Source organism: Mustela erminea, chromosome 4 (assembly GCF_009829155.1).
Source record: "Mustela erminea isolate mMusErm1 chromosome 4, mMusErm1.Pri, whole genome shotgun sequence".
NCBI lineage: Eukaryota > Metazoa > Chordata > Mammalia > Carnivora > Mustelidae > Mustela > Mustela erminea.
The window spans coordinates 41,014,856-41,037,235 of record NC_045617.1 but is presented as its reverse complement, the minus strand read 5'-3'; the positions used below and the strand labels follow the sequence as shown (position 1 = coordinate 41,037,235).

The 22,380-nt window shown below is 42.8% G+C and overlaps 1 protein-coding gene across 2 annotated transcripts in view; it reads left to right on the top strand.

The window, feature by feature from the left end:
• The first annotated feature begins 552 nt into the window (after window positions 1-552).
• ANKRD6 (ankyrin repeat domain 6) overlaps window positions 553-22,380 on the top strand; it is a 66,690-nt gene continuing 44,862 nt past the window's right edge. For both annotated transcript variants that reach the window (XM_032339062.1, XM_032339057.1), the window contains exon 1: window positions 553-688. In XM_032339062.1, coding sequence (XP_032194953.1) covers window positions 569-688 — 120 coding nt within the window. In that variant the 5' untranslated portion in view covers window positions 553-568. The remainder of the gene's footprint in view (window positions 689-22,380) is intronic.

Here is a 22,380-nt window from a genome sequence, read left to right as displayed (position 1 = left end):
GCAGAAGCAGCATGTTAGCAGTGGCGGACCCACAAAACTTGGTCCCAAGGCCCTTTGTGATCATACACAGTACAGTCACCTGCCAAAGGCAGGCCTGGAAACCCCGCAATGTTGATGGGATTATATCAGGTCCCTGTTACCTAGGATGGAAGTGCAGAACAGACCTCACGGTTTTGGTTATAATCCTCTGGAGAATGTTCCTGAAGCAGGAAGAAGGGAGGGAGATTGGCACATTCTGCTGTCTTCTGTTTCCAGGTTCAGGAGCTTTGGTGTGCAGAATGCGCTTCGTGCTCGTCCCGTCTTTGCCCAGCTTCCGTCCCCTGCCATGAGCCCCCAGCAGATGCCCTGAAATCAGAGAGACGAGGTGTGGCCCGTGCTGTATGCTGAGTGGTGCTAATGACAACTTTGTTTTGTGATCCCTAGGTCCCCAAAATGGCCTAGTAATAAAGGCACCTTCTGACGCTCAGGAGCATCTTTACCCGTGGGTGCCTGCCTGGGCCAGTGGCATCGTGTTGAGCCAAAGGAACTTGTCTACTGCGTTCCTGAAAACCTCTTTCTCTCCTAATTCATGAGCCAGCAGGATGCGGTCGCTGCGCTTTCAGAACGCCTTCTCATAGCTGCGTACAAAGGCCAAGCAGAGAATGTGGTTCAGCTCATCAACAAGGGCGCCAAGGTAGCAGTTACCAAGGTAACAAGAAGGGGGGGAAAAACGCTTTAACCATTCCCTGGGAAAAAGCTTACCTCTTAATAACCATTGTCTGTACAACTGTTCAGTTTGGTTTGAAGCTTTCATAGAACTGGCTTTTTGTTTTCTCTAGTGATGGCAGTTTGGAGAGAAGGAAGGGGGATTAAGATGCTTTCAATGCTATCGTTCAAATGGAGTGGCTTGTAATTAGCATTTAACAGTCTTTAAAATCACAGGGTGGCTTTTTCTCATCTACTTCTTCGGTTAAATGGACAAGAGATCTCACTGGAGAAATTGGGGCACAAAAACTTATTGGGGAGAATGTTTGTACAATAATCACATTAGACCAGCTTATGGACAGGGCAGCCCATCTGCTGTTCAAAGCCTCACTGGCCCCGTCTGTACAGTGACAGGCTTGGACCAGATGATGGCCACCATCTCTTTGGGCTTTCATTTCATATGGGTCAGTAAAAATGTCCGGTAAGCTTTAGAGGACATTGCTTACCCCTCACCAACAGATAATATGTGGGAAATGAGAGGACATACTGGCCAAGGGGCAGTTTTGTAGCAAAACAGAGGAAGATCAGGCTGCAGAGTTAAGTGACAAGTTAGAATACAAAGAGAAGATAATGCTGGTGGAAAATGCCTATTGAGCACTTGGTATTGCTCTAAGGACTTTACAGTCCTCTAGACGAGGTTCTTTTTTTCATCCCCACTATAGAGATGAGGAAACTGAGGCACAGAATCATAAAAGTTACTTACTCAGGGTCCTTCAGCTATTGAATTGCAGAATTGCTACTTGTACCTGCAGAGTCTGGCTCCAAACCGACTTTCCAGGCCCCCTAAGATGGAGCTGTGGTGAGAAGCAAAGTTTCGTTTTCAAATGAGAGTGGCTGACCACTGGTGGCAAAGGTTGGCTGGCATACAGTTTCAGTTACTTCTCTGCAGTCTCTATATTTCATGATTCTGACGTGTGCTATTTTGACACCACCAAGCAGTTATCTCAACCCTGACACTCTCTCCCTGGAGATGGCCACAGGTCTCACAGTTTAAGGTCTCAGTCCCACAAGAGTGCCTCCCCTCACCCCAGCGCCCCTTCAGATGCAGTCGCCAAGTAAGGGTTGTCACCTGTGCTTCTAACCAACTGGTTATAAAACAAAGGTTCCTACCACCCCTTCCTTGGGTTCAATTAATTTGCTAGAGCTGGTCGCAGAACTCAGGAAGACATTTTGCTTACTAGAGTAGCAGTTCAGTACGAAAGGATATAACTGAGGATAAGCCAGCTAGAAGAGAGACGTAGGGCAAGGTATGAGGAAAGGAGCACGGAGCTTCCGTGCTCTCTGAGTGCACCTCCCTCCCAGCACCTCCATGTCTTCACCAACCCAGAAGATTGCTGAATTCTCTTGGATTTTCACTGAGGCTTCATTGGTGATTGCTGATTGACATTCAACCTCCAGCCTCACCCCTCTCCCTGGAGGTCAGGGAATGGGACAGAGTTTAGCCCTCTAATCAAGGTTGGTTCCCCAGGCAACCAGCCCCCATCCTTAGGGGCTTTCCAAAAGTTACCTCATTAACAAAAACTCAGGTGTGGTTGAAAGGGGCTTATTATGAAGAACACTCTTCTTTCACTTCTTTGGCTCTGGAGCTATTTCAGGAACTGAGGACAAATGACCAACGACTGTAACAAAAGATGCTCCCATTGCTCTTATCACTTGGGAAACTCCAAGGATTTGGGGGAGCTGTGAGCCAGGAATGGGTACTAAAACCAAGTATGTATTTATTATAAAGATACTCTATGCTCATGGATTGAAAGAAAAAATACTGCTAAAATGTCCATACTATACAAAGCAATGTACACATTCAATATAATCCTTATCAATATACCAACAACATCTTTCATAGAACCAGAACAGACCATTTAAAATTTGTATGGATTCACAAAAGATCCCAAATAGCAAAAGCAATCTTGGAAAGGAAAAGCAAAGCTGGAGGCAATGAGAATTCTGGGCTTCAAGTTATATTACGAAGCTGCAGTAATCAAAATAGTATGGTACGGGCACAAAAATAGACACATGGGGTGCCTAGGTGACGTATTTAGTTAAGCATCAGACTCTTGGTTTCAGCTCTGGTCATGATCTCAGGGTCATGAGATCGAGCACTGCATCAGGCTCCACGCTCAGCAGGGAGTCTGCTTGAGATTTGCTCTCTCCCTTGCCCTCTGCTTCTCCCCATCCCCCTACACCGCCCCGCCCCCTGCTCTGAAGTAAATAAATATGTAAGTCTTAAAAAAAATGGACATCAAGATCAATGGACCAGAAAAGAAATCCAGAAATAAATCCATAATTATATGCTCAATTAGTCATCAATGAAGGAGGCAAGAATGTACAGTGGGAAAAAGACAATCTCTTCAACAAATGGTGTTGGGAAAACTGGGCAGCTACATTCAGAAGAGTGAAACTGGACCACTTTCTTACGCCACATAAAGAGATAAATTCAGAATGGATTAAAGGCCTAAATGTGAGACCTGAAACCATAAAAATCCTGAAAAAGTACGGACAGTAACTTCTTTGACATTAGGCTTTAGCAACTTCTTTCTAGATATATCTCCTGAGGCAAGGAAAACAAAGCAAAAATAAACTGTTGGGACTATATCAAAATAAAATCTGCTCAGCAAAGGAAGCAATCAACAGACCTAAAATACAACCAATGGAATGGGAGAAGATATTTGCCAGTGACGTATTTAATAAAGGGTTAGTACCCAAAATATATAAAGAACTTCTAAAACTCAACAGGCATAAAACAAATAATCAAATTTAAAAACCGTTAGAAAACTTGAATAGATGTTTCTCCAAAGAAGACATACAGTTGGCCAACAAACACATGAAAAGATGCTCATCATCACTTATCATGAGAGAAATACAAATCAAAACCACAATGTGATAGCACCTCACACCTGTTGGAATGGCTAAAATCAACAACACAAGAAACAGTAAGTGTTGGTGAGGTTATAGAGAAAAAGGAGCCCTCTTTTACTATTGGGAGGAAGGCACACTGGTGCAGCCCCTGTGGGAGACAGAATGGAGATTCCTCAAAAAGTTAAAAATAGAACTACCTTATGATCCAGCAATTGCACTATCAGGTATTTACCCAAAGAATACAAGAGACACTAATTCAAAAGGATACATGCACCCCTATATTTATAGTAGCATTATTTATAGTAGCCAAGATATGGAAGCAGATCAAGTATCCATTGATAGATGAATGGGTAATGAAGATGTACACACACACACACACACACACACATATATAACAGAATATTATTCAGCCTTATAAGAGAAGATTACATATATTTGTGTGTGGATGGATGGATGGATGGATGGATGGATGGATGGATTGGTGGATGGATGGATGGATGGATACATAGGTGGGTAGATACATAGATAGATTACCAGAGGGGAGGTGGGAAGGGGAAAGGGAGAAATAGGTGGACGGGAATTAGGTATTAGGTTGAGGTATGGAAGTGCCGAATCACTATATCATACATCTGAAATTAATGGAACACTGCATACTAACTAGTGAATTAAAATGAGAACTTTAAAAAACAGTAGGTATTACTTTAATTTTTATGTTGTACCTACATCTAGATTGAAGTGTCAAATACTTTTACTATGTTTCTATTCCATTTCTGAGTCTCCATAGCCAACTACTTTCAAGTCTTTTGGGTATTTTCTTTTAATGTTTACATTCCTAAATAATATCCTGATATTGCCCAATCTTGATTTTTTCCATTTTAAGCATTATCTCTTCCTGTAATGATATGAAAACCAATGATCTAAGATTTAACTTTCTTTCTCTTCCCTGCTCTCACATGTGCCTGTCTGCCTTCTCAAGTATAGTTTTGTCATTACTTAGGTGACATCAGCATTTGATATTTACATTAAGTTAACCAGTTTATTTATTTGCTTATACTAATGATTTATTTTTTATTTGAGAGAGAGCAGGGGGAGGGTCAGAAGAAGAGAGAGAGAGGGAGAGAATCTCAGACTCCCTGCTGAGCACAGAGCCTGAAGTGGGGCTGGATCCCTGAGATCATGACCTGAGTTAAATCAAGAATCAGACATTCATGGGGCATCTGGGTGGCTCAGTCGGTTAAGCATCTTGCTTCGGCTCAGGCATGAACCCAGGGTCCTGGATTGAGTCCCACATCGGGCTACCTGCTCAGCAGAGAGCCTGTCTCTCTCTTGTGATCCACCGCCTGCTTGTGTTCTCTCTGTCAATCAATAAATAAAATCTTAAAAAAAAAAAAAAAGAATCAGATGTTCAACTGACTAAGCCACCCAAGCGCCCCTTAACCAGTTTATTTATAGTTGAACCATGTAGAATGTACTATCATTATGTTTCCTTTCTTTTTCTTTGTAATAATTCCTTTTTTTCTAATGTTAATAATTGTCCTGTATTTGTTTCCTTGATTTTGTGTGTACATATCCCAAATTGTCCTAAAACTCAGTTGCTGATCTGCTCTCTGGATGTTCTGATATGTTAGGTAGTCTTTCCACTGAGTCTCTTTGGAGAGATGTTCTCTGGAGCCCCCTCCCCTATTTCAGTCCAGACTGGTGGTCCTTAGGGCCTTCTGACAAGTGTCACTCTTCACTATTATCCTAGGGATTTCACTTACCACTTTCATCTATGTTGATCTCCTCATGTTTTTTCTTTCTTGGTTTACTTCCTTGGTTGATGTGATATACCTTCTAGTATAGCACTATCCAACAGAACTTTCTGTGATGGTGAAATGTTCTGTATCTGTGCTGTCTATTAGGGTAGCAACACATGGTTATTGAGTACCTAGAATGTGGCTTGTGGCTGAATTTCAAATTTAATTTTAATTAACTAAAATTAAAATGCCACATGTGGCTGTTGGCTACTGTATTGAATAGCACAGCTGTGATGTCTTCCTGAGAATGAGTGCATGGGAGAGATTGATCAACTTTAGACATAATCTATTGCCCCTTTCTCTTTCATACTTTCTCAATATAGTTATATCACAGTCTTGATCAGATGCATAATTACTGTGATTATGTAATTGCTGTTAATTGGTGAGCCAAGAATTGTACTATAATTAATTACAGTTCCATTTTTATATAACTTGCTGTTTTTCCTGGACTTCATAATTGCCTTGATTTTTTTATTTGTTTAGTTGTATTCAAACTTATAATTAAGAGTGCCTGCTACCATCCAACAACTCTGTAAAGCAGTTCTTAGTACAATTTTCCATAATTAATCCTATCATGTATTTGTCAGTTTTATTTCCCTTGAGATATCCCTTCTGGAACCATCCATCTTTCCATTTCAGTTTGATCTGTGTTGCTCTCTAGTTCTGCCTGAACGGAGTCATCCTGAGAATTCCTTTCACCTCACCCCTGTGCTAGATCCCATTTGCTGGAACCATGTCACCCTTACCTTGGTGGTGCTTGTGACTGGTAACTTCCAAAGAAAGGGAACATGAAGATAAATGTTTTGAGAGTCTGCACGTCTGAAAAAATTATCTTTATTCTAACGTGTCACCCAAGTGACAACTTGGTATTCTAACCTGTCACTTAAGTGACAACTTGGTAAGAAACCTGAGAATGATTTTGCCTCAGAAATTTGAAGGCAGTATTTTATTGTCTTGAGCTTACAGTAGTTGCTGTTGGGAAACCCAGTTTGTAGATTCTTCCCTGCAAGACCTCCCGAAAAGCATTATGTGCCCACTCTGCCCCTATAAGGCCTGCTCCTTCGGAACCTAGATCAGTCAGTTCCTCTCAAAGAGGTAGCCTGCATGGAACTCTCTCTCCTCTCAACTGGTGAAATGCTGCCCATTCATTCGGTTTCTCTAATAACTGGATACTGCTCTATTGGGTACTCAGAACTCCCCCCAGACTAACATTCTGACTTGGGTCTGAGTTAATCTCCCACATCTCTTTGTGCTTGGCCCAGAAGAGCAATGGATTTGGAATCCAAAGAGTTTGGTACGGGTACCTGCTCCACTGCTTATTACCTACTTGTTAATGTGGCCAGGGTTTCTTGACTAACACATGATTGACATTTTGGGTCACCCAGTTCTTCTTGTGGGAATTGGTCCTATGTGTGGTAGAATGTTGAGCAGCATCTCTGGCATCTACCCCTTAGATGCCAGTAGGACCCCCTTCTCCCTAGTTGTGACAACCAGGAATGTCTCCAGAAATTGCTAAGTGTCTCCTGGGAGGCAAAGTCACCACTGGCTGAGAGTCAGTGACGCAGGCAAATTTCTTCACTTCATGACTTTCAAATTTTAACCAAACTTTTTTTTAAAACATTTTATTCTGGGGCGGCTCAGTGGGTTAAGTAAGCCTCTGCCTTCAGCTCAGGTCATGGTCTCAGGGTCCTGGGATGGTGCCCCGCATTGGCCTCTCTGCTCAGCAGGGAGCCTGCTTCCCCCTCCCCCCCTGCCTGCCTCTCTGCCTACTTGTGATCTCTTTTTCTCTCTCTCTCTGTCAAATAAATAAATAGATAGATTTTATTTGTTTAAAGATTTATTTGTTTTAGAGAGAGAGAGAGAACGTGCTCATGGGTAAGAGAGAGAAACTTAAATGGACTCTGAGCTACCCAGACACCCCTTAACATTTTATTTTTATATAATCTCTACATCCCACGTGGGGCACTAACATACAATCCCGAGATCAAGAGTCACGTGCTCTACCAGCTGAGCCAGCCAGGTGCCTCAGACTCCTCCCCAAACTTCAAGGCTTTCCACAAGGACTAAGTGTGAGAATGTGAGTCGCCACCCTTATGCAATCTAAGTGGGTGCAACATATGCAGCGCCCAGCACAGGATTCACACAGTAAGGCCCACGTTGAAGGAAGGGAATAGTGTTGTTGAGTGTAAACTGCTCGCACTTAGATAGTGCAAACTACTCCTGCAAGAGCTCCTCTTACAGGAGCTCTTCAGTGATTAACTGGTGGGAACCTCACCACACCTTCATTATCCTCATCACACAGATGAGGAAACTGAGGTAAGACGAGGGTAGGTAACCAACCCATCCAAAGTTTCACTTAGAAAGTGTCAGGCCTGGGACTCAAACCCTGGCCATCTGGTTCCAGGGTCCTTGCTCTAAGCCAGCATGTTTCAACCATGTGGCTTATAACTTGGATTGTGGACTTCCTGTGGGCTACTTCTTGTTAGAATATCTTCTTTGTCACCTTGCACATGGTAGATATAATCTGCCAATGTTTTCCTGCCTGGAACTTCAGCTGCCCAGGTATTTTAACAAAGCAGTATCCCAGTAATGGTATTGCACATGGGTGCAACCTGTTACACCTTGCAAATGATTTTCACATTCGTGTTGCTCAGCCCTAGTACCCCGTGACATATACATAGACAGATTTTTCTTTTAGAGTTGTGAGGAAAGGGGAGGACCCCAAAGGGGAGGGACTGGTACAAGCTAGAAAGTGCCAGAGCTGAGACCAGAACCAGGATCCCCTCGCTCCCAGGTAAATGTCCTTTCTGTTACACCAGGGCTCTGACAAGGGCAGTATCTTCTGTTCTCATGGTGATTTTGCTTGATAGCTAATAGTGTGTGGTTGTAATACCTTATCCACCAAGTAGGGGTGGAGTTGTGCACAGGACAGGTCCTCAGAGTTAATGGAGTTGGGAGTTGGGAATTGGGTAGAAACTACATGTAAAAATTTGTAAGTCATGTTTTAAGAGGCTCATTGAAAACTCTGATTAGCTGTTTGCACAATTTTCATATTAAGACCCATTATTTTCTGTGTTGTATTGACCAGCACATTTTCAGTTAGAACAGGAAATCTGACAAGGACAGTGATTATCCTGAGTCACAAACATCCCTGGAGTAAATTGGCTGTTAGACATGGAAGCTCAGGATCTCCCAGTAATTTGGCTCTTGACCCCTTGCTTCTGTGGCACTGCTCTCACCTAACCCCAACCCCAACCCTAACCCTAACCCTAGGTTTATCTAGGGTTATCTGTTATCTCACCCATCCAGCAAGTATTGAGTGCCTACTTTATACCAGTGAACAAGATGGGGGGAAAAGATCTGTTTTGGGGAACCCAGCTAGAATTTGCGAGATCCCCCCTCCCCCCCCCCCCCCGCCCACCTCAATGCAGCTCCCCTGGCTCCCTGATGCTCTGCCTCTTGGTTTCTTCTCTGACACTGCCTCCTCCAACTCCTTTTGCTGTTTCTACCTCCAAAGCTGGCTTTCCCTGGGGCTCTCAGTCCTCATCTGCTGTCACTCTGCACACACACCTTGACTCACCAGCTCTGGCCAGGCACCTGTTCCTCTCTATCTCCTGATCCACCCATTGGGCTGCCCTCATGGGCATCTTTATCTGAATGATGCGTGGGTTCTTCACAACTACTTCAGATCTGAATACACAGCAATGACCCTGTGCCCTTCCCCAAACCCAGTCCTTTCCCCATGGTACTTTGTTGATGGAGGGCACCTGTTGACTCAGTCCTCAAGCAGAAGCCCAAGCCATCCTCCCTTCTTTTGACTCCTTCACATCCCTTCCCTTTTACAAGTTCCTGGTGGCCCAGCACAGCCCCTTCTGCCTCCTGATTTTCTCTCTCCTCTGTCCTTTCGAGTTGTTCCACCATTGGATAACGCCTGAGATATTTGGTACTAAAACAGAAAGCGGGATTTTTTTTTTATTTTCAAGAAAGCCTTGGTTTTACATGAACATATTCTCTCCACAGTCATCTCACATTTTGGTTAAAAATCTTTCCATACAACTTAGTTTCATTATTTCAATACCAGTAGTTATTTTGCTGTTGGATAAACACTGTGTATCTCATCACCAAGCACCGATCATGTAGCAAGGGTGGTGAGCCTCTAGCAATCCTCACGTGAAGGGTCTTTCTGCAGAGCTTCCAGGAAGCTGGTCCTGGGATATTTCACTGTAGCTTTTGTTTCCTCCCAAAGCAAAGGACAGAGGTTACTTGATACAAATGTAGTTAGGAAGAAAAATGGTTCTATTCATAGAAGTAATGTTTGCCACATATCCACTTGACACCCGCCACTACCCTGAGTGGTGACACAGGGATTGAGACACTTAGGAGTACAGACCATGGCCTCAAGGAGTTTGTTCAGAGAGCATGCCCCCAGGGTTTACTGCAGAGGGAACATCTGAAAACTGAGGGAGGAGGTGGCCACGTGGCAGTGCTTTATGGAGATATGGAAGGAGGGGCCGGAAGGAAGGAAAAAGAGAGAACTTAAGGTCTTATGGAAATGTCTATGTAAATTTGCATATGTGCATATATACTATGCACAAAGAAATTGAGAGAGTTAGAACTTATATTGACCAGTTATATCCACTGATAAAGGAAGAAGAAGCCAGGTAACAAGTGATGGGTACAGTATGATGTCATTTGGTTAAAAAACAAATCCAGTTCTCTTTGCAAACATGCTTGTGTTTGCTTGAGCAGGGAGAAATGTGTGGAACCCAGGGGGCTGCTAATGTTGGTTACTTGGTGTGGAAGATGATTAGTTTTGTTTTACAGATTTTTCCATTGTGTCGTTCCTTATTTGTTTGTTTGTTTGTTTGTTTGTTTATTTATTTATTTATATTTTTAACACGGGACAGGAACCCACAACCTTGAGATCAAGACCCGAGCTGAGATCAAGAGTCGGATGCTTAACCAACTGAGCCACCCAGGTGCTCCTTGTTCCACTTATTAAAATAAGCGTATGCCACCTTAGTAATTCGTCAAACATAAAATCAAGTTGATTGAAGTTGTGTTCAAGTACTCGTAGAAGCACTGGACTGGTACTCTGCATATACTATCTCAATGAAAATCTCCCAGTGGCTCTGAGAAGCCTTTGCTGTTGTCTCTGTCATGCTATTAAGGAAAGGGACTTGCTGAACATGAAGTAACAGGGTCAAGGCCAGTTAAGCAGACCTGGGAGGGAACCTGAGGCCCATACCAAGGCCTGCCCCTTTTTCCAGTGCCTAAACTGTCCCTACTCTTTCCAGCATGAGCCCCAGCCATTCCTTCCAGGTTTTTCCTCCCCATCCGTGCACAGAGAGAACAAGGCTGCCTTGTGGAAGGGGTTAGGCCAAAGGGGCTTTTCCACCACCAACTCTCTCCCCCAATCCCTTCTCCATGCCACATGCACACCATTCCCAGAGTTTTGTATCCACTTTGAAATTCCCTACCAAGGCTGTGTAGTGTAGAGGGAAGGTGTGAGCGTGGATGTGGGAACCGGACAGTCTTGGGTTCAGATGCCAGCACACTTACCACCTCTGTGATCCTGGGGAGGTTACCTCTGAAATGAGTAAGAAATAACAGTAGCTACTTCATTAGATTGTTTAGGCAACTAAATCAATATATGTGAAGTACTTAGAACCGTGCTTAGTGTTGGATGTGGTAGCCATCAGGAGGAGACACAGCCGGTGCCACAGTAGCCACCTCCTGCTCTGAAGATTGGGGTCTGAGTAGCAGGCAGCGAGTCCTGAGCAGAGGACACAAGGTCACTTTTGTCCTCGTCTGAAAAATGAGGACAATCCCAACCTTGTGGGGTTGCTGTGAAGACTAAATGATATGACAACTGTGGAGCACAACTTCTGGCATTAAATAAATGACCATTATAGGCTTTCTCGGTAGAAGTTGAGAAGCTGAGTCCAAAATTTATATGAAAATGCAAAGGCCCTAGACTAGCCAAAGCAGTTTTGACGAACAAAGTTGGAGGGCTTTTACTACTTGAGTTCCAGGTTTGCTGTACAACTACAATAATCAAGGCAGACAAGATGAAGAGAACGGAATAGGGTGTCCTCAAATAGATCTACGCACATGTGGTCAATTGATTTTTGACAAACATGCCAAGGCAGTTCAGCAGGGAAAGAACAGTCTTTTCAACAAATGGTGTTGGAACAACTGGGCATCTGTACACCAAAAAAAGGGAATGTATTGTAGCACATGGAAATGTGAACTTAAAATGGATCATAGATTTAAATGCAGGAACTACAAACTATGACAATTATAGAAGAAAACAGGATAAAATCTTTGTGACCTTGTGTGATAGTTAATTTTATGTTGTAATTTGGCTAAGCCATGATATATCCAGATATTTGGTTAGACATTATTCCAGATGTTTCTGTAAAGATACTTCTTAGCTGAGGTTAACACTTAAATCAGTAGACTTTGAGTTGGGCAGATTATCCTCCAAAATGTGGGTGGGCCTTATCCAATCAGTTAGGGTCTGAAGACAAAAAGGTTCCTGTGAGGAAGAGAGAGTTCTGCCTCCAGACTGCCTTGGGACTTGAGGTGAGGCAGCAGTTCTTGCTGAGGTCTGCAGCCTGCTAGTTTACCCTGCAGAGTTTGGATTTGCCAAGCTTCCATCATTGGCAGGAGTTAAAGCTCCTTCAAGTAAACCTCACTGCTACCCTTGAACTGACAGACTTATTGAGGAATGCTATTCAGCAATAAAAAGGGATAGAGGAAACAATATAAACAAGTGTCAAAAGCATTATGAATTTGAAACCACAAAGGCCACACCCTATATGATTCCATTCCTGTGATATTCTAGAAGAGTCAAAACTATTAGAATGGAGGGGCGCCTGGGTGGCTCAGTGGGTTAAGCCGCTGCCTTCAGCTCGGGTCATGATCTCAGGGTCCTGGGATCGAGTCCTGCATCAGGCTCTCTGCTCAGCAGGGAGCCTGCTTCCCTCTCTCTCTCTCTGCCTGCCTCTCCATCTACTTGTGATTTCTCTCTGTCAAATAAATAAATAAAATCTTAAAAAAAAAACAAAAACCCACAAAACTATTAGAATGGAAAACAGGGGTCCAGGATGCTGGAAGGGACTGACTGAAAAGAAGTTGGAAGGAATTGAGGGGGTGGGAACAATGAAAATCTTCTATATCTTGCGTGTTGTGGTGGTCATATGATATTATGTACATTTACCTAAATACATCTGACTGAATAATTTGAAAAGGTGAGTTTTACTGAATGCAAATTATCCCTCCAGAAACTTGATTTTTTTTTTCCTACTAGCAAAAATAGGTTTATTCAGGAATAGCAGATAATTACAATTCAGGACATACAAGCTCTGGCAAAACCACAAGCAAGTCCCCAGAAACTTGATTTTTTAAAATAGCTGTTCTAAATATCATAATTGCTACAGCTAAGGAAGCAGACTTAAGGGGGTTCAATAACTTTATTGCATCACTTAAAAGTGTGGGTCATGGGTGCTTTCCTATCTTGTGCCCCATACTAGTCAGTGACTGTGCTCCAATTAATATAAACTCTATAAACTTGTAAAAGAGAAATGCAAAGGGTTTGATTGTAGTAAAGTAACCTTCCCAAGCAGGACACTTGGTAGTTTCTGTAGAAAGGAAGAGCGTGTGGGGTTGGTAGATATTTTCTGGCAGCCATTCCAAAGAGAAGGCTGGAGGTCAGTGATGTGCATTCATGAGCTAGAAAGAGGGCAGCTGTGGACTCTGCAAGCATTATCCCTCCTGCTGCTACTGCCTGACTTCATGCTCTTGAACCTGTTTCCTGTTGGGCAAAACCCCCAGGAAGGGTCTGTGAGGCTGGCTTTCCTGGGCAGGGGGAAGCTGTAGAAATGAGGGATCTATTTTGTTGCTTTGTGTTTGATTCCGCAGGTGTGCTTCCTTGTTGTTGTTTTTTAAGTATGGATCTATTTTTGGACGGTTTATTTTACTTTATCTTTAATTTAATTTAAGTTCAGTTTATTAATATACAGTGTACTGTTCGTTTCAGAGGTAGAGGTGAGTGATTCATCAGTCTTCTACAACACCCAGGGCTCATTACATCCCGTGCCCTCCTTAATGTCCGTTGCCCAGTTACCCCATCCCCCCACCCCCACCCCTCCAGCAACCCTCAGCCTATGATTAAGAGTCTCTTGTGATTTGTCTGGGTGTGTGTTTAATATTCAGTCTTATTGGAATGGTGTGGGTCTGAACTTGTGTTTGCCAGCCTGCGGATTTGTAGCTATCAGTCCCCAGAGGTGGGTGGTGGGAGAAATACATGCTTACAACGCTTTTGCTCACATGAAACGGTTCATTTGAGAGAGAACGTGTTGTGTGTAGCACGCTTCTTCCAGAAGATTCCATATACTTACTTAAGAAGATAAAAGTTGTTCAATTTTTGAGTACGTGAACCTTTCACATAGTTCTGATATAGAAGATACCGAAGTTGGCAAGTCTCCCTCTTGTGCTGCCTCCCAACCACTCTGTGTTTCCCCCCAGGTAGACAGCCTGTGTTACCTGTTCCTTGTGTTTTCCTATTATATTTAATGCTTATATGTGCAAATAGATGTATCTCTGTGTGTTTCCCTCCTTTTATACAAATTGTAGGATACTATACATAGCCTTCTTCACTACGCTTTATTCCGTGGACCATGATTGGCTTAACCTATCCCCTATTGATGGGCATTTAGATTCTATTAATCTTCTCTTATAAACTATGCTGCAGTGACTAATCTTGTCCTAAGGTCTTATTCTACAGTGTGGTTATATCTGTGGAACGGATTTCTCTAACTGGCACTGCTGGGTCGGGGCCCAAGGAATTGTGACAGCTTGAGTGGGATTGCTGTGCATTGAGATTGTGCCAGTGGACTCTCCACCAGCATGGAGAGGCTGGGAGGTCTGACCTTGACCTGCCCCACTACCAGTGGTTCACTGACCTCTTCCTTCTTGATACCTCTGTCTTCCCTCTTTTCCTAGCCCTTCGTCTTCTGAATTTATCCTGCCTTTCTAGATGCCTTCAAGGAGCTCTCTGCTGTGGGTTATTTGGCTTCTCTTTTGGCCTTTGTTCCTCTCTGCTTCAGCATGGGTTTCATAGAATTTTCTTTTTTACCTGCTCTGGGCTGTGTCGAGGGCCCATTACTGGGAGTCAGGGAGAAAAGCATGCAAGTGGCTGATGGGAGGGGCGCAGTGGGGGTCTCCACACCCCTTACCATCCACTCAGCTGGGAAACAGGGTTCCCTCCCAAGGCTGCCTGGGACTTGTCACCTCACACCCAGTAGCCCAGTATGTTCTCACCTCCCCAAAGAGGGCTAGAGTGTGCACAGGGCTGAGGCAGCCGCTAATCTTGCTCTGGGCGCTTAAATCTAAAACACTCCATGGCGGGCAGCAAGGGCGTACAGTTACATGCCGGGTCAGACGGAAAGTCTGCTTTGTGTTCTGTGGTAGCTAGAAGCATCATCTTACGAGAAGCAAACCTCAACCGGGAGAACTTAGGTCTTCGTAGTTTATCATCAGAAATTGTCAGGGAAACTTGACATACAGTGGTAATTCTGAGCAACAGTTATAAAACAAACATATATAAAGATTTTATGTAATCAGGTCATTAGGGAACCAGTGCGATGTTGCAGCTGGTTCAAAGGAGAATTCAAAGAACTACCATTGTGTAGGCAATCAGGAAAGTGGAAATAAATTTGCTTATTAGATGTAGAACTGGCTAGTATCTACGGGATCTCTGCTAGACACAATTTATTGGCATCGCACTCTGCATACTACAACTGAGAGCAGTAAAAAAAGACAAGATAATGGGGAGATAACCTGGAATTGTGCTGTGCATGAGACAGGGTACGGAGTCCCCCTCTCCCCCCACCCACTGTTATTTTATTTTTATGTTTCTCTTGTTTTTATTTTTTTTCTTAATTAGGACAAAAGATGCATGACCTGACATTTAGCATCTGAGTGTACAGTTCATTGGCATTAAATACATTGAGTTTTGTGCAACCATAAGCACCACCCATCTCCAAAATCTCTTTCATCTTCCCAAACTGAACCTCCGTGCCATTAAACGTATCTCCCCATCCCCCCACCCCTGGTCCCTGGCAACCACCGGTCCACTTTCTGTCTCTATTAATTTGTCACCCATTTAAAAATCTTACCCCATTTTTCCTTACCAGGAGTGGAGGCAGTGACTCACATTTACCATCTCTATGACTTTGGCCAAGTTATCAGCCACCTTGAGCCTTGGTTTCCTTTCTGCAAAATCAGTATAACCACACCTCCCTCAGGGGATGTTGTGAGGATTAAATGAGGTAGTCCTTGCAGAGTGCTTGGTGTAAGGAGGGTATAGAAGATAGTGAATAGTAGCTATTGTCATCATAGTGTTTTCTCACTTGGGCCCATGGTCCTCCCAAGCACAGAGGTTCCTTCCAGTCTCTCAGTTATTGACTGCACATGTGATCACCTGGAGAGCCTTTGAAAATACTGATGCCCAGGTCCCACGCTCAGAGGTTCTGATTTAACTGGTGTGGCTGTGGGTTGGGCTTGGCAGGTTTTCAAAGCTCTAATGAACAGCCAGGTGGAGAACCGCTCACTGCTCCAGGTGTTTCTCCCTGAGGTCCCAGAGCCTTGCATGTGGGGTAGAAGGACACTCTCTGTTGAGCACTGGGCCAAGGCAGTGAGTGGTTAGACACCTGGAAGTCCTGGTGCTCTTTGCAGAACACTATGACATATCAATCATCTGAACGCCATAATTCAAACTAGAAACACATTTACGAGCAGAAAATAAATGTCTTGACATGGGAAATAAATTATGTGGCTTGCCTAGGAGACAGTGCATGGCAATGCATTGGGTCAATTCTTAGAAAGTCTCGGTGTTAACTTATGACGAGGGGTTAATTAGGCAGGGAGTTCTAACGGCGGTAGGGAGGCAGCCTCTGGAGATGCTCCTGCAGGAAGGAAAAGTGGACCTCTCTGACAGAGACAGTGTAAAGACTGGTGTAGCAGGTCAGACAGGAGTCCCTGCAGGAGCCTGTGGGGAGATAGGCAGCAACTAAGGAGAACAAGCCTTAGAACTTTATGGATGGACACTCAAACCTGACTTGAGTGTCCGAGAGGGCCTGCTGAGGCTGCCATTGGAGCAGGAGCTCCAGAGCTTGGCCCTGAGTCTCTTACCTGCTCTCCTCCCCCTCTGCTGCATCCACGGAAATCTCTGGAATGGCTCAGAGCTAATTCTCTTTCCTTCATGCCCGTGTTTACAGTGGTGTTCAGTGGGGTGGAGGCAGGCCAGGCCAGTGCATTGGCCCGGAGGCCCCTGCCCCCCTGCCCCTCTGCCCCTCTGACCCAGGCAGTCAGGCAGCAAGCTGTCTGCGGTTCCTCATGCCCGCGGTCTGCCCGTGCGGATTGCACTGTTGCCTCAGCAGTCGGCACTTAAAATTGAGGCCTCTAACTAGACAGCTGAGTATTTTATAACCCAGATTAATGTGCCCTAAAACACCTTTTAGTTAAAAAAAACCTAACAAACAAACCCTGAAGTCATATATTTAATAGCTCCTAACCACTCTAGAGGAGACGTTTCAAATATCCTGGCACACCTGGCTGTCAGTATTTTAAACCCTCCCTAAATGTCTGTATCTTTTCTGAATGAAATGCACTGGAGGATTAGCGGTTTCCAGGCCAGTAATCGGCCTGTTGCCAGGCTTCTGCAGTGTCATCAGCTCATCGTCGTTGAGGAATATCATGAGGAAACCACAGGGGAAGGAGCTTTAGAAGCTGCTGACATGCAGTGCAGGTGGTGCATTGGTAAACCCCGTGAGTCCCTCCTACCAGTTTTCTTCTTTCTCTTAAGCTATAATGACTCAGGTTTCAGAAAATCAAGTAGTCTAGAAACTTGTTCAGAAACTGACATTTTTTGGTCAGCCCTCTCAAGTGTGTTTTCCTTGAGAATTGACTGTTGTTTGGGTCGTTGTAAACCAGGATCTGGGGTAGATGGGTGAGTGAGTAGCAACAGTGCCTGGGCCTCTTTTAGCCCGTGTTTCCATCGATTCAAGCAAGGTATAAGGAATTATATGCCATGAGCTGATGAAATTAATTTTAATTAAGCGAAGCTGGTTCAACACAATCTTCCTGTGAACAGGTGTCTTAGTCTGCTCAGGCTACTATACCGTCACAGTATGGACTGGGCAGCTTAAACAACAGACACATTTCTTGCAAATTCTGGAAGCTGGCAAGTCCAAGATCAAGATACTGGCAGATTCAGTTCCAGGTCAGAATCCTCTTCCTGGCTTGTAGACTGTCACCTTCTCACTGCGTTCCCACATGACAGAGAGCGAGCTCTGGTCTTTCATCCTCATCTTTTTTTTTTTTTTTTAAGAGAGTGCATGCAAGCAGGGCTAGGAGGGGAGAGGGGTCAGGGGGAGGGGCAGAGAGAGAGGGAAAGAGAGAATCTTAAACAGTCTCCACACCCAGAGCAGACCCTAATGCAGGGCTCGATCTCAAGACCCTGAGACCATGACCTGAGCCGAAAGCAGAGGCTTAACCCACTGAGCCACCCAGGCGCCCCATTCCTATCTTGAGGTCGCCATTCTCATCCTCTTATCTCAGCCTGTTTATTTCCCAGAGGCCATGTCTCCAAATGCTATCACACTAAGAGAATTTCAACATATAAATTTGGGGGGACACAAACATTTAGTCCGTAACAATAAGCTAAACAAAAAAATTATGTAATCATTTTAACAGATGCAGAAAAGGCATTTGACAAAATCCGACTCCCAGTCATGGTAAAAACAAAACAAAAACAAAACACTCAGCAAAATGGGAATTGAGGAGAACTTTCTCAACACTATAAAGAGCACCTATATAAAACCTACAGCTAGGGGCGCCTGGGTGGCTCAGTGGATTAAAGCCTCTGCCTTCGGCTCAGGTCATGATCCCAGGGTCCTGGGATCAAGCCCCACATTGGGCTCTCCGCTCAGCGGGGGGCCTGCTTCCTCCTTTCTCTCTGTCTACTTGTGATCTGTGTCTGTCAAATAAATAAAATCTTAAAAAAAAAAAAAAACCTACAGCTAACATCATACTTAATAGTGGGGCACTGAACTCCACTTTAAGGAACAAGGGAAGGATGTCTGCTGTTACCACTCGTATTCAGTACCGTGTCCTAATTCTAACCACTGCAATAATGCAGGAAGAACGAAAAGGCATATAGACTGGAAAAGAAGAAATGACACTATCTTTGTATGCAGATGGCATGATTGTCTACATGAAAAATAGCAAGGAATCAACAAAATCTAAAATTGGTTGGGCACCTGGGTGGCTCAGTGGGTTAAGCCGCTGCCTTTGACTCAGGTCATGATCTCAGGGTCCTGGGATCGAGTCCCGCATCGGGCTCTCTGCTCAGCAGAGAGCCTGCTTTCCTCTCTCTCTCTGCCTGCCTCTCTGTCTACTTGTGATCTCTTTCTGTCAAATAAATAAATAAAATCTTTAAAAAAAATCTAAAATTGGTAAGAGAATTTAGTAAACTTGCAGGATAGAAGATCAACACACAAAAATCAATTGCATGGCTATATACTAACCGTGAACATGTGGAAATGGAAGTTAAAAACACAATACCCTTTATAGTCCCATTAAAGGGAATTAAATCCTTAGGTATATATTTGACAAAACACATTCAGGATCTGAAAAGTTATAAAAGGCTGGTGAAATGAATCAAAGGAAACCTAAATAGAGATGCATACCAGCTTCACAGTTAGAAGACTCAACATAGTGAAGATAACAGTCCTCTCTAATTTTATCTGTAGGTTAAATGTAGTTTCTTTTAAAATTCCAGCAAAGTGATTTTTGCACGTATAGACAGGCAGATTCTAAAATGTATGTGGAGAGGCATAGACCGTAGAATAGCTTTAAAAAAAGTATATTGAGAGGAATTACTCTATTTGATATTAGGGCTGAAAATGTAGGTATAGTTATTGAGAGAATGTGGTGTTGATGGAAGGATGGACACAGAGATCAATAGAACACAATTAAGAACCCAGAAATAGACCCACACAAATATGTTCAACTGATTTTTCACAAAGGAGCAAAAGGAATTCAGTAGAGGAACTCTCCATAAATGATGTTGGAGCGAGAGGACATCCGTAGTTTTAGAAAATGAACTGAATGCTGTATGCAGAAATTAACCCGAAATGGATCATGACTTTAAATGTAAAATAATAAAGCTTTTAGGAAAAAATCATAAAATCTTCAGGATCTAGGGCCAGGCAAAGAGTTCTTAGACTTTACCCCTAAAACATGATACATGAAAGGGAAACTTGATAAAGTGGATCTCATTAAATTTAAAAACTTCTGCTGCGTGAAGAACTCCATTAAGAAGACGAAAAGGCGGGGCGCCTGGGTGGCTCAGTGGGTTAAAGCCTCTGCCTTCGGCTCAGGTCATGATCCCAGGGTCCTAGGATCGAGCCCCGCATCTGGCTCTCTGCTCAGCGGGGAGCCTGCTTCCTCCTCTCTCTTCCTGCCTGCCTCTCTGCCTACTTGTGATCTCTGTTTATCAAATAAACAAATAAATCTTAAAAAAAAAAAAAGAAGACGAAAAGGCAACCAGCAGTCTGGGAGAAAACATTTGCAAACCACATATTTGACAAGATCCGAATGTATAAAAAAACTATTACAATTCAATAGTAAAATAATGAACAATCCTGTTAGAAAATGGACAAAAGACCCAAAGAGACATTTCACTGAAGAGAATATACAGCTGACAAATAGGCAAATGAAAACACGTTAAATACTTCCTTGTCTGATTGCTGTGGCTAGGAGTTCCAGTATTATACTGAATAAAAGTGATGAGAGTGGACATCCTTGTCTTGTTCCTGAGCTTAGGGGAGAAGTTCTCGGTTTTTCACCATTGAGTATGATGTTAGGAGTGGGTTTGTCATGTATGGCCTTTATTATGTTGTGGTTTGTTTCCTCTAAGCCTACTTTGTTCAGAGTTTTTATCATGAATGGATGTTGTACTTTGTCAAGTGGTTTTTCTTCACTATTGAAATGACCGTATAGTTCTTATTCTTTCTCTTGTTGATATCGTGTATCTCATTGATTGATTTGTGAATACAGGTCAATTTTTAAAATAAGCAAAGCACTTGAATGGCTGTTTCTCCAAAGATCTATAAATGGTCAATAAGCACTTGATAAGATGTTTAATAGGGAAATGTCATTAGGGAAATATCCATAAAAATCATAATGTAATGCCTCACACTCATTAGAATTGCTATTATCAAACAAAGAAAACAGGAAAGAAGTGTTTTAAAAACATGGAGAAATTAGAACACTTGCACATTGCTGGCAGAAATGTAAAATTGTATGGCTACTCTGGAAAATGGTATGGTGGTTCCCAAAAAGTTAAACATAGGATTAGCATATAATTTGTCAATTCCACTTCTAGGTATACACGCAAAAGAAGTGAGGGCAGGGATTAGAAGAGATGTTTGTACACCCATGTTCCTACGGCATTATTCGCAATAGCAAAAGTGGAAGCAACCCCTATGTCCATCAACAGAGTAAAGGACAAACAAGATGTTCTGTACTCATGAAATGGAATATTACTCAGCTTGAAAAAGGAATGAAATTCTGACACATGCTACAGCATGGATGAACCTTGAAGACATACTAAGTGAAATAAGACTGATACAAAAGGACAGCTTTTGTATGATTCCACCTGAAGTATGTAGAATAGACAAATTCATAGAGACAGAAAATCGAATAGAGGTTAGCAGGGGCTGAGAGGAGCTGTGGGGATGGAGAATTATTGTTTAATGGATATAGTTTGTTGGAATAATGAAAACATTTGGGATTTATGTATTTCTGTATTTTTTTTGTATTTCTGTATTTTAATTTGTTAATTTTTAAAAAAAATTTTTAAGTAGGCTCCATGCCCAGTGTGGAGCCCAGTGTGGGGCTTGAACTCACGATCCTGAGATCAAGACCTGAGCTGAGATCAAGAGTTAGATGCTTAACTGACTGGGCCACCCAGATACCCCCAAAACTTGGAATTTGATAGTGGTGATTGTTGTACAACATTGTGACTATATGTAATGAATTGTACACCTAAATGGTTAAAATAGTGAATTTTATGTTATGTATACTTTACCACAATTAAAAAAAACAGTAAAAAATTGACCCAAGAAGAAGCAAAAACTTAGTCTAATTACCATAGAAAAGATTAGAAACATAAAGATGTAACTTTATTTTTTTTTTTTTTAAGATTTTCATTTATTTGTTTGAGGGAAAGAGAGAGAGAGAAGATGAGAGAGAGCATGAAAGGAGAGAAGTCTTCAGGAGAAGCAGACTCCCTGCTGAGCAGGGAGCCTGATGTGGGGACTCGATCCCATGACACCAGGATCATGACCTGAGCCGAAAGCAGTCGCTTAATCAACCACACCACCCAGACACCCTAAAGATGTAACTTTAAAAAGTACTAGGGCCAAATGGTTAGCTCTGTTCTGTCTTTTAACAACAAAAAATTAGCTCCATTGTTATTTAAACTATTGTAAATCCTAGAACAAAATGGAAAGCTACATTTAGTCTGTGACACCAGCACAACCTGAATACAGAAACTAAGTAAATATGAATGAGAGAGAAAGAAAGATACAGTACAAGAAGTATAGATCAGTCTCACTTACAAATATAGATACAAAAATTCTTAATAACATTACTAGAAGGATACAGCATTTATCAAAAGAAGAATACAGTGTGATCACATGGAATTTGGTCTAGGAATTCATGGATTGTTCCATAATTCAGTATACTAAAATTAAAGGAGAAACTACATGATTTTATTAATAGTTGCTGAAAAGACAGTGGTTTGTAGTAAAAAACCAGAAAATATGAGAGGACAGTTCTTATCTCGACCATAGCTCATCATGCCTTGAACTACCATGTTTTGCTGTGTTAGTGCATCAACCAGTTGAAA